The 15,639-nt window shown below is 41.1% G+C and overlaps 1 protein-coding gene across 1 annotated transcript in view; it reads left to right on the forward strand.

Annotated features, from left to right (window-relative positions):
• kcnh3 (potassium voltage-gated channel, subfamily H (eag-related), member 3) overlaps positions 1–15,639 on the forward strand; it is a 771,606-nt gene that overhangs the window by 703,156 nt on the left and 52,811 nt on the right. Inside the window, exons 11-12 of the mRNA XM_043692965.2 lie at positions 5,023–5,237; positions 14,784–15,118. Of these exons, the coding sequence (XP_043548900.1) occupies positions 5,023–5,237; positions 14,784–15,118 (550 nt within the window). The remainder of the gene's footprint in view (positions 1–5,022; positions 5,238–14,783; positions 15,119–15,639) is intronic.

Genomic DNA, 15,639 nt, shown 5'->3' on the forward strand with positions numbered 1-15,639 from the left:
ATTGGTGACATTGTTACACCATACCTAATTGATAACTGAAGAAGCTTACTTTGGCACCTTTGTGCATAAGTTGGCACTGTATGTGGAAACTTATAAACTTTTCACTGTACTCATTGAAGTACATGTGACAATAAAACTAGTTCATTCATTTGTTCATTAGTTAATTAATTAATTCATTCATTCATTCAAAAGCAGGACAGAGGATAAGATTACTGTGGCAAGAAACTCATCTCCTGAGTCCCCAAAACCTGTCCACCATCTACAAGGCACAAGTCAAGAGTGTGATGAAATACACCCCACTTGCCTGGATGAGTGCAGCTCCAACAACACTCAAAAAGATTGACACCATCCAGGATGAAGCAGTCCAATTGATTAGCACCATATCGACAAACATCCATTCTCTCCACCACTGATTCTCAGTAGTAACGTTGTGTATTGTCTACAGGTTGCAGTGCAGAAAATCACCAAAGATCCTTAGACAATACCTTTCAAACCCACGACCAGTTACATCCTGTAGGACAAGACCAGCAGATACATAGGAACACCCCCACCTGCAAGTTCTCCTCCAAGTTACTTGCCATCCTAACTTACACAGACAATGAGCAAAACTAATGTCATTTACAAAATACCGTGGAAGGACTATAACAAACACTACATTGGACAAACAGGCAAAAAACTAGCCACCAGGATACATAAACACCAACTAACCACAAAAAGACATGACCCTCTCTCACTAGTATCCTCACATATGGATGAGGAAGGACACCACTTTGACTGGGACAACACATCCATCCTTGGACAAGCCAAACAAAGGCATGCACGAGAATTCCTAGAAGAATGGCATTCCAACCAGAACTCTATCAACAAACGAGTTAGATCCCATCTACCACCCCCTGAAAAAAGGAACGGAAAGTGACTTCACCACAGGAAATAACATCATCACAGAAAATGATATCACCAACCCAAAGAAATCCAAACATATAAATAGAAAGCAGGAATTTTCAGTATTGCTTTGCCTGAGGCCCACTGATAATGTTACCTAGTAAGGTAACGAAATGTCTGGAAATGAACCTTCCAGCTCAGCGAGCAAATCTACATCCAAAGCCTCAACCTGAGCTACAAATCTTCTCAAAAATCCTGACTTGGAAATATATTGCCTTTCCTTCAGTGTTGCTGGGTCAACATCCTGGAATTCCTTCCCTAATGACGTTGTGTGTTAAACAGCAGCATGTGGACTGCAGTGGTTCAAAAAGGCAGTTCACCAACACCGCCTCAAGGATAACTTGGGACAGGCAATAAAATGCTAGCCAACCAGCAACAGTGAATAAAGCATCGAAGTGGCCGCACAGAAAACATTATGGCTCCAAATGTTTTTCTTCCTAACAACAAACTACACTTTAATGGAATAAATGTCCCACAAATAAACACCAAGCATTCAGCGAATAGTCAGATTTTAAAGAATTGGAATGTTGTTTTGCTGGGAAAGTTAAAATGTGTTTTTCAATGATCACACAGAAAGTTAAAAACCTAGGATTTAAATGTCTCTCTAGAGTTAATCTGAACCTAGGAATAATTTAAAAATCTTTGATGTTGAAAACTACAGTAGCACAGCTTAATCTTACCTCGGAAAAACATCTGAGCAACAAATTTGATGACAGTCAGCATGCAAATGCTGTACTTAAAGAGAGGCCAAAGAATCTGCTTTTATCCATCCTTCTCTGATGTAGCTATGAAAGTTTAAACTGTTAATTTACTTACTTATCTGTTTCAGAACATTGACTTCTTGATGTTGTCAGCTGGAATGAGACCAGATCCCATACGTTACTGTGAACATTGATAACAATGCTTCGGTTTCATATCAAATTTCTTCCTTTGCTGTTTTTGTGGAATTGCCAACACTGTTTTAATAAAATAATCCACCTGAGAAAATGCTACAAGCTGCAGAAGTTAATCCAGGGTGCTCCCAAAATTTAAGATTAAATTTGTTGCTTAAATCCACAAGGGAGGATCCACCATCAATCATTACTTTTTCAAATGAAATTCCAACAGTTTTTGTGAAATATAGAGGTCCTCAATCGTGATTCTGTGTTAATGCACCTCAGTTGGTGGGAACCCATCTCTGAAGCAGTTGGTGGGGTCTCAATTGTCTCAGCTCCAGGACATTTCTGCAGGAGTTCCTCAGGGCAGTGTGCTCGGCCCAACTACCTTCAACTGCTTCATCAATGAACTTTCCTCCATCGTAAGGTCATAAGCGGGGATATTTGCTAAGGATTAAATAATATTTAGCACCATTCACGACTTCCTGAATATTGAAGCAGTGCGTGTTCAAGACCTGGACAATGTTCAGAACTGGGCTTATAAGAGACCACTAACATTCATGGTATATAAGTGCCAGGCAATGACCAGCTCCAACAGGAGAGAATCTGACCCTCTGCAATCTAACCCTTAACATTCAATTGCATTTTTGTCACTGAATAGCCCACTGCCAATATTTCAGCAGCAGGCCACTCTGACCTGCCCTCTGGAGTTTAAATCTTTTGTCCATGCTTGGTCCAAGATTGTAATGCGCATCAAACTGGTGTTGTCCATTATACCTTGGCAACAACATGGTAGAGAGTGTACAAGCAAAAAAAGAAACTGGAATTGAATTGAATTTATTGAATTTATTTATTGTCATGTGTACCGAGGCACAGTGAAAAGTTTTGTCTTGCGAGCAATACAGGCAGATTGCATAGTTAAGTAGCATTGGTAAGTAAATAATAGGTAACAAAAACAAAAACATAGGTACCCTGCACAGGTGAATGTTAAGAGTTTGTGAGTCCATTCAGTATTCTAACAACAGTAGGGTAGAAACTGTTTTGAAACCGACTGGTGCGTGTGTTCAGGCTTCCGTACCTTCTCCCTGATGGTAGAGGTTAGAAAAAAAATTGCCAAGTTGGGATGGATGTTTGAGAATCCTGGCCGTCTTTCCTTGACAGCAGGCCTGGTAGATGGATTCTGTAGATGGGAGGTTGGCCTTTGTAATTGTCTGGGTCGAGTTCAGCGCGCTCTGTCACTGTCTTTGATCTTGAATGGTACAGTTGCCATACCAGGAACCCAGTGTGTCTCATTTTGCACTACTTTCTGTCTCTTCCTTTACTTTTCTCAGCTTGTTTGGGGATGCTATAAAAGTCACCGAATCATCCTCAGAATTTTAAAATTGTAAATTAAACAGCAGGTCAGCAGATTCATGTGGCCCAAATCCACTGCTCTCTGTATTTCCAGAAAGTAGAAGAACTACAGAAGATGTGGAGGTGCAAATGCACCAGCCTTTGTGGAAATTACACAGGAAAGTTTAAACTTGCAATGGGTAATTTGTCATTCCTGACGAAGGGCTTATGCCCGAAACATTGATTCTCCTCCTCCTCGGATACTGCCTGACCTGCTGTGCATTTCCAGCACCACACTCTCAACTCTGATCTCCAGTATCTGCAGTCCTCACTTTTTCGAATGTAATTTGTCAACTGGCTGAGACCTTCTGGAAATGTCTCTGATTCTCAACTGGAGTTGGAGATTAGTAAGCACTTACTTAGTACCTTCCTGGATAATGCACCCAAAAGTGTTGGACACTTTAAAACCTGGTCTGGTACCTCAGCAACTTACCATCACCTCTTCACCTTACTTTCCCAGTCACCAGTCTCTGACCTGTTTGCTCATCCCACACAAATAGAACCGTCTAATCTTGACTATCCTCTGAAACAGACCCAATCCCTTCTTGACCTGGCTCAACTACCTCACTGATAAATTGACAAATCAACCACACCCCAAACCTATGTGACCTGATCTGACTGTCCCCTCACCTGACATCCATTCACCCCTACCTATGCGCCCACCCATTTGTCTCAGTTCAATCATAAATGATCAAACCTTTACCTTGCTACTCTACAGTAAATTCAGGTCCTCTTCATTGTTGTTTGACATGCAGTGCACATTTTGGCTGTGCAAGAGGTAGAAAACTAGGAGATGAGGACAACTTTTTTTGTCAAGTCTTCCTGGATGAGGAATCAAATGAGGATTCAGGTAAGGAACATCAAGATGCAGTCCAGCAGGTTCATGCTACATGAAATTCAGCAGTGGGTACCAGGGAGATCCCAGAGTCCTCGATCATGAGGCTGTTCAAAGATCCAGAAGCGTATTGCAACCAGTAATCAAACACCGCTTTTTATCTGTTAACTTGATTGGTGAGAAAACACTCACATACCCATTGCTCACAACACCATGTTGTGTTGCCAGCTGTCTTGAATGTTTATGTCTGACTATATATATCCAGGGCATATCCAGGAAATGGTGCTTATTAACTTCCTGCACTTACCTGTACCGATATCACTTAAAATTAAGAAGCAAACTGAGGAGAATCCAAACCATTCAATCTTTGTGAAATTATCCCACTTACCATGTGCAGTGAAAATATCAATCAAAGGAAAAAGCCAAGGGTATGCACTAGTTCAGAGAATAAGCCAGCTGCCAGACTATTTGCTGTTTACTGTCTTCTATAGTTTTAGCAAGACATCTCGACTATACTACATCCCTTTTGCAATAAAACCAACTTACCTTTCATCTTCCTAATTATTTGTTGTACCTGCATACTAACCTCTTGTGGTTCTTCTACAAGGACTCACAGATCCCTCTGTACTACAACAGTCTGCCAAAGAGCCAGCACTTGAATGTTTTATTCAAAGTATCACCAACACCGAATAGTAAACAAAAGCTTGTAAATTTTTATTAAAATGAGATGCTTGGTACTGAATCAACAACAACTTCACAGTACATTTTGCTGTTCAGTAAGAATGCATATTTCCAGAGGCACAGTAACGGTGGAATAAATAAATAAATAATAAGATATTTAGTAGCTCCAAAATTTGAGCAGATTGAATTCAGTCAGTGAACCTCGTCTATTGCATCTCTGATTTTGCACGCATTCCAACAGTTGGCCCAAAGAGATTCAGAAAATTATTGACTTGGGGTTTCTCTTCATCTATCCAGGTAAAGGCGACTTGATTGGCTCTGACTTTTTGGCAAAGGACCAAGTGATTAAGACCAATGCAAACGTGAAGGCTCTGACCTACTGTGACCTGCAGTACATTATCCTGAAGGGTCTGAGGGAAGTACTGGAGCTGTACCCTGAATACGCGCAGAAATTCATTGAGGACATTCAGCATGACTTGACCTACAACCTGCGAGAGGGGAATGATGCTGATGTAAGTTCATGCCCTTAAACTATCTTAGATGTACTCTTGGGTGTTTTTCAAATTTACAAATCCCACAATTTATAAACTGTGTGAGGGACAAATTCTTGAGCTTCCTTATAGCTTAGTAGTAAGTGCAATCTATGCACAGTTGAAGCAGAGATAAGTGATTGCAGCTTAGACTAGATGTAGGGTTTGCCCAATGGCCTTGAAACATTTAGGCTAAGGAGAAAAGGAACAGAAAGAGTTGGACTCAAAAATCTCATGCAATCACACTGAATGTGGCCCTGCATTTTGAGGCTCCTATCCTAAGCCACTTCGTCTCTCCATCTGCCTTTTCTCTTGGCAGATACGGGTCAAAACCTCTACGTTCAGCCACACCTTATATCATTGAGTGTAATTTCTCTCTTCAGCATCCTTTTCCTCACAACCAGCTGAAGAGCACCTCAGATTGTTTCCTTAAATCATACAGATTCAATTCATAGTTTAGAATCCTCACAGCGTGGAAACAGGCCCTTCGGCCCACGCTGACGTTCTGAAGAGTAACCCACCCAAACCCATTCTCCTACCCTATTATTCCACATTTACCTCTGACTAATGCACCTAACCTCCACATCCCTGAACATTATGGGCAATCCACCTAACCTGGATTGTGGGAGGAAACCAGGGGACCTGGAGGAAACTCACGCAGACAGGGGGAGAATGTGCAAACTCTACACAGACAGAACAGTCACCCAAGGCTGGGATTGAACCCTCAGGTCCCTGATGCTGTGAGGCAGCAGTGCTAATCTCTGAGCCACTATACCACTTTGATTCAGTGTGTATAAGAGAGGAGGGAAGAAGAATGGATAAAAATTAAAGATAAAAATCTGTCTTTTTGCAAACCTCATACAAAAGGAAGCATGAGGGCTGCAAAATGTGGCTGACACCATTCATCACTGACAAGCACAGCATGAAATGGATAATGGGGGGATGGGAAACGATATTTTATAATGGTGGTGAAATCAGACAGGGCATTTCTGAAGGATTTTCTTGCCATTAGTCTGGGAGATTGAAAGCAACCAAATTTAGAAACATATAATTGTGCAGTGCTAGGGCTTTTACTGTTGGGAGTTAAACGGTATTTCTGCTTCAAATGAGTACTGACAGACTGTTTCTAATAATACCTGGCACAGCTTAAAATAACAGCAGCTTGTCCTGGAGCTCTGCAAGTCTCTCAGGGACTCTAGCTGATACTAGAGCTAAAAATAGCAGGATGTACTCTCCCATCTCTCTAGCCTCATCAATAACACAGACAGGGCAGGTTTCTCTGCACATGCTGATACCACAGTTTCAAGAGCATGGAAGGGGAAGAAATAATTGATTTGCAGATTCTTGTAATTACCTCCCAGATAATATGTGGCAGTCAAAAAATGAGAAAGACGGTTTCAGTAATTCGAATAAATCCTTCCTTTCGTTTGCAAACTGTCTGAAAGAGTCATGACTGCACATAAATTGAAGCCTGCTTGTTTGCTCAAAGGATTTGTGCATGCGGGCAATTTTTTAACCTTTCTTCTGGCTAGCTAGCACTTCTGAGTTCCTGAAGGGATTGCTTCTCTGGCTAAAAATAGAAGTTGGAAGGCTGAATGAATCCAGGTTCATGAATTATTGATAGCGAGAGTTAAAAATACGTGGCAGGTTTATAATGAGAAGCCTCCATGAAATCCCTTGGACTGTTCTCGTGTCACCAGTTTCATCTCCACTAGAAATTTCAGAAGGAGGAAAGGGATTGCATGTATTTCCCCAAAAATATGACTCAGATTTGCCTTTTTTTTTAATTTTTGAGGTTAACAAAGTACTTTTGATAACCCCTTGAAATTAGTGTATTTTTTCATTTCACAGATAGGTTAGTTAACATCACCATCACTGCACATAACCCAGTGAGTATTAACACTTTCAATTCAGCAGAAAGCTGCATTGCTTTTTCTAATTTATATCTTTTGGCAATCTTGCTTGTGCTTATCCATAAAAGACACAACAGAGATATGATCTTCCTTATTAATACTATGATGGCAGCATCGAATTCTCTCATCAGTTATAGCACATGCCAAACTTCAGTATTCTCTGACATAAGAATATGTCTGAACCTCCACAAGTGCATCTTCTAAGATTCTTCAGCCATTTTAAGTCATACAGCTTGTTTTAGCTGAGAGATTTGACCTCACTGTAACCATATTATAGGCATACTTAATCCAAATTGGTAGCTGGTCTGCACACACCCATTCTGTACTAACCCACCTTATTGGGTCAGGATTCTCCATCGACCTCCAGGTGGTGGTGCAACAATGCATTTAAAATGTTCATTCTAATATTGAAATAAAGGCTCTTCCTTGTTTAGAACCCTATTTTGGAATAGATTTGCCTCATTGTCTGGCATAACGTGATGAACTCAGCCAGAATGCAATAGCACCAAAACGTAGGAAGGACCCTATAAGTGTTCCATTTGAAGGGTTCATCACAGTGCTGAGAAGCAGCAAAGATGACAGGAGCAGTTGGGAGAAGGAGGGCATTCACCAGCAATAGACTATTCAGTGGGAGCAGTCTTAATAGCTCAGCATCACTGAAGGGCAGTTCCTCCTGTATCTCTGTTTCACAAAAGAGGCGATCTGTTAAGCTATGTCACTTGCTGCAACCACAGCTGGAGCCTCAAACCATGGAGAGCACTGCTCTGGACTCCTTCCAAGCTGTAGCTGATCACATAAGGGACAGCTCAAAGTGGCAGCAGTATGTAACTGGACTGAGGAATTACTGACTTCCCCAGAATGTAGGAGACAGAAAACTACACTCATAGTACCCTTACAAACTCCCTGCCTTCATCCCTAGCATTTTTTGCAATGGAAAGTGTTCCACTTTTGTACTCAGCATCCAGACAGCATTATTAGTTAATTCATCCTGTTATAATGCTATAGTTCACCTTTATTCCAAATACGCAATTAATTGCAATCTAGTTCTTTGCAACAAAGATTCTCCCCTCATGAGTCTGTACAGGAGCCACTCATCTAAAAGCATTTCGTATGAAGCATCTTTCAACAATAGTTAGGCTGCCCTGCTCACCATCACTCTCATTATCACCACATAATTGCTTTCTTTCAGCTAGCACTACGGGTTTTGCTCAATAAAATATCAAAGTCAGAAAAAATTACACCAAAAATTCTCTTCCATAGGTGTATAATAGGAAGGATTAAAGATCACCGCAATGCGAGCACCTTAATGCCTGTCTATTGTGCTCTATTTTAATTCGCCTTCTAGATGTATTCCTAGGTGATAATGTGCAGCTTAAACATATGTGAAGCTGCAGTCTTCAATGCTTTGAATCATCACACAGCCAGTAACTTGAAATTCCTGAAAGATCCCTATCAGCCCATTCAGAAGAATGGGTTCTTAATTCAGCTTTTGAAACCTCTTCAATAAGGCTAGCATGTAATCTCACTTGTGCCACATTATTCCCCTCCCCTGGTGCCTAAACATTGATTTATCTTCATGTGACAATCCTTCCTTTGGGCTATCCTATAAAGTACATGGTAATTTTTTTATCTTTACAGCACTGATGAGGTCACTGAATTATTGGCTCCGTCTCCTGGGAGTAAGCATTGAGCTCCTCTGCAACACTGTATTACTTGCAGTCGAGATGATGCCTGGTGAACCTCCTGGCTCCCAAAACCCGAGGGGGAAATAGGAATTTTTTCCCTTGGTTCTGATCTGTTGGAGAGACAGTCTGATCATTCCGTTCCTCTTACAACGATTTCTCCACTTGTGATGTTTGTCTAGTGTCTGCAACCAGAGTTGCCTCCTTTCAGAGGTGCTGACTAGCATTGATTGGCTTAGCAAATGTTAATTTTCCACTTCTCCCAAAGGCTGTGCAACCAACAAACATACTGTGTCATTCTGTCTGTACACCTGCCAGTTACCACATGAATGTCACATTGTCTTTGTGTCCATATGAACAAGTCCATGAACAGATAGTAAACATTCTAGGCCATGTTCTGGATGGAGATCCTTTCCCATTAGAGTTTTTGTTCTGTTAAAGATAGTAGAGAGACATGATATATTTTCTCATCGTTTGCCTGCAATAAGCTGAATATATGGGAGTGTTTTAAATGTCTTTTGAATGTTGTGACTTTTAGTAAGAATTCATATTAACAACTAATATTAGACATGAGACAGGCTTTCTGGTACATTTAAATCAGAGCAAAAGGTAAACATCTATTCACAAAACACCCTGAAATGTAAAAGCAATGAAATTACTCCCTCAAATACAGAAACACACAAATGCAGTAGTAAAAATGAATTCGAGAGATAAAGCAAGCATTTAGATAGAATAAGAAGCATGTCACATGCTTAATTTAATCCTTAAAGATGCATGTGTTACTTGCCTGGATGAGTTTTCTGTCATGGTTTTATGGAGATAAATGGAAATTGGAGGTCTCTGGGTTTCCAGAGAAAGATGTGTACAAGTATAAAAACATTTTGTAGGCAAAGATAAATTAGACACTCTGTCTCTGGCTGGAGTAACTGGTTATAGTAGGCAGGCTTCCCTACTTCCCCTAATGTCCTGTTGTCCCCAGACTGACTTATCTCTGGTTCATTCCTGAAATAATCAGTAGCCAGTTTTGATCATGTGACCAGGTCCTACATAGTGCACAACAGTCAAGGGAATCAAACCAGTGGTTTGCCGTAATAGTTTGCTACAACAGTGGTTGCTTTATTCTCTGTTATAAATGTTCAGCATCACAGACAGCCACTTTGACAGCTCCTGTGAAAGGATAAGAAAGTAAGGTAGGTTTTTTGGTCAGTGTGCCAGGACAATAGGATGCCAGGTGGATGGGATACAAGGACAAAACGTGGGAAGCAGACCAAGTAAGTGATGGAGTGTTTTGGGTAGGTTATGGTGGCTTGGGGATATTGTATCCAAATGGGGAGTGGTGGGCTCTTGTGTTCAACAATAAGGGGGGTCCTGGTCCTGCAGATTGAGGGGTGTCAGGTCCCAGGGTGGTGGAGGTTGTCAATTTCCTGAGCAATTCCTACCAATGTCAGGGATTCTGCAGGATTCCAATAAGCAACTCTCATCAACACTACATAACAACTGTCTGATTATTGGACATGCCAGGCCATGGGACTTTAGTGGATACTGCCCAAACGTATTTTACGTCGCCTGCACATCTTCACACTGCACAATTTCCATTGATTCATCTTGTTGAATCAAAAGGCTAGTCCTACAGCACCATCTGTCGTAATTCAGAGTACCAAAATGAAGAGAAAACTTTGCCGTTCATCTGCACAAAGATAGGGTTTGCTACACTTTTAATTCTTTTTCCTTGTGATCTTCCCATGATATTTCATCATATCCTGACCAAGAATCCAAGGAGACTGCCTGTTCTCCAACTTACATGTTCGAGCATTTGGGACATGCATAAGAGCCGCTTAGTGAAAACATTTTTTCCAATCTCTGATAGATGTAAGATCCAACTCCAAATTATCCAAATCAGAGTTTATGCTTGATTCTTTCTTAATGTCCAAATGGTAGTGAATAGCAATGCAGTTGAGTGAAGTTTCACCTAAGAATGAGGCACATTATTCATATTATTCATACAGGGCTGTATTTAGCCCTGTAATCCGTAACCAGAGTGTTCTCAATGGGAATGCTCGAAATGGGAAATACTTCATTTTCCCAGAAGGAGTGAATGAGGGGGACAGTCTATATCAAAGCACAGCAGATCAGAAGCATGAGGAAGGTACGAAGCTGAAGAGGATGTGAAATGGAACACTTCTGTTCCATTTCTTCGTATTTCAGATCCTCACAGCTAAAAAGGCCTCTTCATTGCTGAGTTCTAGGATTACTCCATGTCTTTACAAAAATACCTATTTTTGAAACATAGGCTTAAGTGATTTTCTTTTCAGAGTTCTTTGGGACTTACATTTTATTGATGGTCTGGGGCTAAGACTTCATGCTCCAAGTATTGGAGCATCTTGACCATTCAGTTTCTGTTCAATACAGGGTGAATGCTGTAAAGATCGGCCAAACTGTGTCCATGCAACAAGTGCAAAATTTACTCACTTATCGCAGTTACGGAGGATTCTCTCTGTGATGATAAGGAAATGAAACATCGTGCTTGATCCTATCCCTTCTGTGCCATCTCAACATCTAACATTAAATTTGAATCTGTCATAGCTATTTGCTCACCAAACTTGCACTCCAAGTTACACAAGTTATAGATTTATCTCTTCACGGCTGTCCTTTTAGGAAATAACATGTAACATCCTTACCTAGCCTGGTTTATATGTAACGCCAGACTACAGCAACATGGTTGACTGTTAACTGTCCTCTGATTAATAAGCATGGGCAATAAATGTTGGTCTTGTCAGTCATACCCACATCCTGGAGTACAGTCCTGCTGCTGTTGATGGCTTACAGTGCTTCATAGATGCCCAATCCCAAGGTACTAGACTTGTTTGAAGTCTGTCCCATTTGGCACAGTGATAGTGCCACACAACACGATGGAGGTTATTCTCAGTGTGAAGGCAGGACTTCACCTCCACAAGGACTGTGCAATGCTCAATTCTACTGATACTGTCATAGACAGCTGCATCTGCAGCCGGCAGATGGGTGAGGATGAGGTCAAGTATGTTTTTCCATCATCTCCTGTCACTGACCCAGTCCAGCAGCTATGTCCTTCAGGACTCAACCAGTTTGATCAATGGTGCTGCTACCACTCGTGGTGCTGGACACTGAAATTCCATAGCCAGAGCACAATTTTCACTCTTGCCATCCTCAGTGCTTCCTCCAAGTGTTGTTCAACATGGAGGAGGACTGATTCATCGGCCAAGGGAAGGCAGTATGTGATAAGCAGCAGGATGTTTCCTTGCCTGTGTATAAGCCATGAGACTTCATGAGGTCCAGATGATGACTCCAACCCAACTGTATTCCACTGTGCCGCCACCTCTGCCCTGCCAGTGGGATATATCCAGGAATGGTAATTGTGGTGTCTGGGACATTGTCTGTAAGGTATGATTCCTTGAACATGATTATGTCAGGCTGTTTCTTGATTAGTATGTGAGACAGACCTCCCAATTTGGGACAAGTCCCCAGATGTTAGTAAGGACAACTTTTCAGGGGTTGAACAGGACTGTTTCTGCTATTATTTTCTCTCTGTTCCTAGGTCAGTGCCAGTTGGTCATCTAGTTTCATTTCTTTATTGAGACTTCGTTGCAATTGAGTGGCTTGCTAGGCCACTTCAGAGGGCAGTTGCGAGTCAACCACCCTGCCCTAGGTCTGGAATTATATATAGGCCAGACTAGACAAGGATAACAGTTTCCTTCCTTGAAGTCAATTAGTGAGCCAGATAGAATATTCTGACAATTAATGATGGTTTTATGGCCATCAGTAAATTCTTAATTCTATCATGGAGGGATTTGAACCTAAACATTAGCTGAGTTTCTAGCTAGCAATAATACCACTGGGCCATCACCTCCCCTAATGCTGTTTTGGCTTCTAATCTACTACTTTGTCACTGTAATCTGGATTTGCATCGCCCTGAGTCTGCACTTTTGGTTTAAATTGTTTGTGTGACCTTTGATTTCCTTTACTGTGGCTGGGCCTCATGATGCTCACCTGTTGTGGTGGTGATGCTCAATCTGAGCTGTCAGTTCTTTCCTTATTTTTTGCTTTCCCAGCCTGTGATACTGAACAATTGCTTAAAGTTAATCCTCACCCACCAGAGATTTTAATGTTACTCATGAGACCTCTGACATCCATGAGCTCTCCCAGACTCAGAGCCTTTCCTCTAGACCACCACATTTTGAAGCAGTCCGCTCTGGAGTGGATTAGATTAGAATCCCTACAGTATGGAAACAGGCCATTTGGCCCAACAAGTCCACACCGACCCTCTGAAGCGTAACACACCCAGACCCATTCCCCTATCCTATATTTACCCCTGACTAATGCACCTAACACTACGGGGTAATTTATCATGGCCAATTCACCTTACCTGCACATCTTTGGATTGTGGGAGGAAACCGGAGCATCCAGAGGAAACCCACACAGATATGGGGAGAATGTGCAGACTCCACACAGACAGTCGCCTAAGGCTGGAGCCGAACCGGGTCCCTGGTGCTGTCAGGCAGCAGTGCTAACCACTGGGCCACTGTGCCGCCCACAGAGCAAATCCAGGGAAACCTAACTCTCCTACTGTAGTCTGTTTCCTATCAGGTCTGAAATGCTTTTACTATTAACTGTAGATTCTTCATTGTTGCGTACTGCAAGGTCCTTAAATCATTAGCTCTTCCTGACTATTGACTGCACAAACAGACAACATAAAGCTTGGTTTGAAGTCTCAGACCTCCAGCACTGCCAGCATGTTGTATGTGCAGCTAAAGGGAATGTACACCGCTGCTCACCATGTTGTATGTGCAGCTAAAGGGAATGTACACCGCTGCTCACCATGTTGTATGTGCAGCTAAAGGGAATGTACACCGCTGCTCACCATGTTGTATGTGCAGTTAAACAGAGACAGCACCTCACTATGATGTGTGTTTGCTGCCATCATCCTCAAACAACCTTTTCATCTCCTTGTCTGGTGTGCTAAAGGAAACGTTCTTGCTGGCCTAACTAGAAGAGGCTCTTTTATTAAATAGAAGTGGTTTGCTGCAAGTTATTAATTAGTTGTAGGTTACTTTTGTGCAATAAGCATTATGGCAGAGACTAGGAGGTGAATCTGGATATTAGGTCCTACTCCTCCAAGATTCTAAGTTGTTTTGCCCACAAGTCCACATGACATCTTCATAGTAAACACTGTTTATGGCATTCCTGAATGTTAAACCTTTTAGATACAATACAACAATTGTTAGCTCCCAATTGTGAACTGTACTGGATCACTTAAAATCGTAGAATCCCTACAGTGCAGAAAGAAGCCATTCAGCATATCAAGTCTGCACCTACCCTCCGAAGTGCATCCCAACCAGATCCACACTGCACCTGGATGAGTTGGGGTCACTAGCACTTCAAAACAAGATTATATCAGCTTTAGGTACAACAAAATATTTGATTAATTTCATCATTTATTGATTTATTTGGATAAATTTCAAATTTGTGGTCACATCCTCAAACTTTAACACACCCAATCATGAAAGTGGAAAATTGGCTTTTTTAATATAGGCAGACATAATGGCCACTTATAGAAAAGTGGCCTAATTAAGTTAACAGAAACAGTGAATAAAGTGATAAACTAGGGAGGAAATTTTAACCATGTAGTGAGTCACCATTTTACAACAAGAAGGCAGTGTTAAAATCATTGCTCGTGTCTAAATGCTTTCTGCATGGGGTTTTTTAAAAATGACATTTCTTAATGCATACCTATGATTGCCTTGTAATGTTAACTCAAAAGACCTCATGTGTAAAGTCTAATAGCACTTACTTTGAAGGGCTGAATGATCTATTGTTGCTCTAATATTATACATTTGCTTGTCATTCTCTCTGCACTGGTCACTTGAATGCTCTTGTTTTTGTTTTGCGCACTTTTGCAGTTGGAATATGAACGTAATGGAGGTCTTATCCAAAAGCTGCCCTCTATCCTGGAGGATGAAGAACTTGAAGATGACGAGAACACACCCCTGGCTCCCAATGCAAATAGTACTACAGGAATAATATCGCCCATCAAAGCGTTTTGTTCACCTAAGATTAGTAGATGTTCGCTGCCAGTGAAGCATTTGTCCAAGCCAGCTACTCCCCCTGCAGGAACGTTGAATAATAACAATAAGGATTTTGGCAAAGGCAGACTTTCAAACAGTAATGGAAGCAAGCCATCCAAACTGCAAATCCCTGCTATAAACTGTACTGCAGCCCCTGACCTCAGCCCAAGGTAAGTGACTTTCATACCTATTAAGTTCTCAGTTCAGTGAAGTATTTATACAGTTCATCATTCCTATCCAGCCAGTCCAGATTGCATAAATCATTTTTAAATGGTCACAATCAAGGTGTTATTTTTAATGTCAGATTTAATTGTAAATCAGGTTGAAAGGATAGTGGGTTATGTGGGAAAAGTGGATTATTGCCAAAATCAATATGTGCATTAAAGATTTCTTCATATTTGTAAAATACAGCGAATGGATTATCTTTTGTATAAGCAAAAAGGGGAGGTAATTGTAGATATTGGTATATTTACCACAACTCAATGAATGAGCCACACACTGATCTTTTTATAATGTTAATAATCTCTATGCAATAGCTGTTGATATCTACAGGTGAACAAGCGATTTGTGACTATTTTCTGGAGTTTAGTGCATGCCTTTTGGTATATTTGCAGGCTCTTGTGAATGGTGTGTTTGCTACCATAAATAAGTAATATTTTTTAAAGATTTACTGAATGGGTTATCCATAGTT

The sequence above is a fragment of the Chiloscyllium plagiosum genome, unplaced genomic scaffold (assembly GCF_037043375.1).
Source record: "Chiloscyllium plagiosum isolate Xiang-an unplaced genomic scaffold, Cpla_swu_hap1 HiC_scaffold_7, whole genome shotgun sequence".
Lineage (NCBI taxonomy): Eukaryota > Metazoa > Chordata > Chondrichthyes > Orectolobiformes > Hemiscylliidae > Chiloscyllium > Chiloscyllium plagiosum.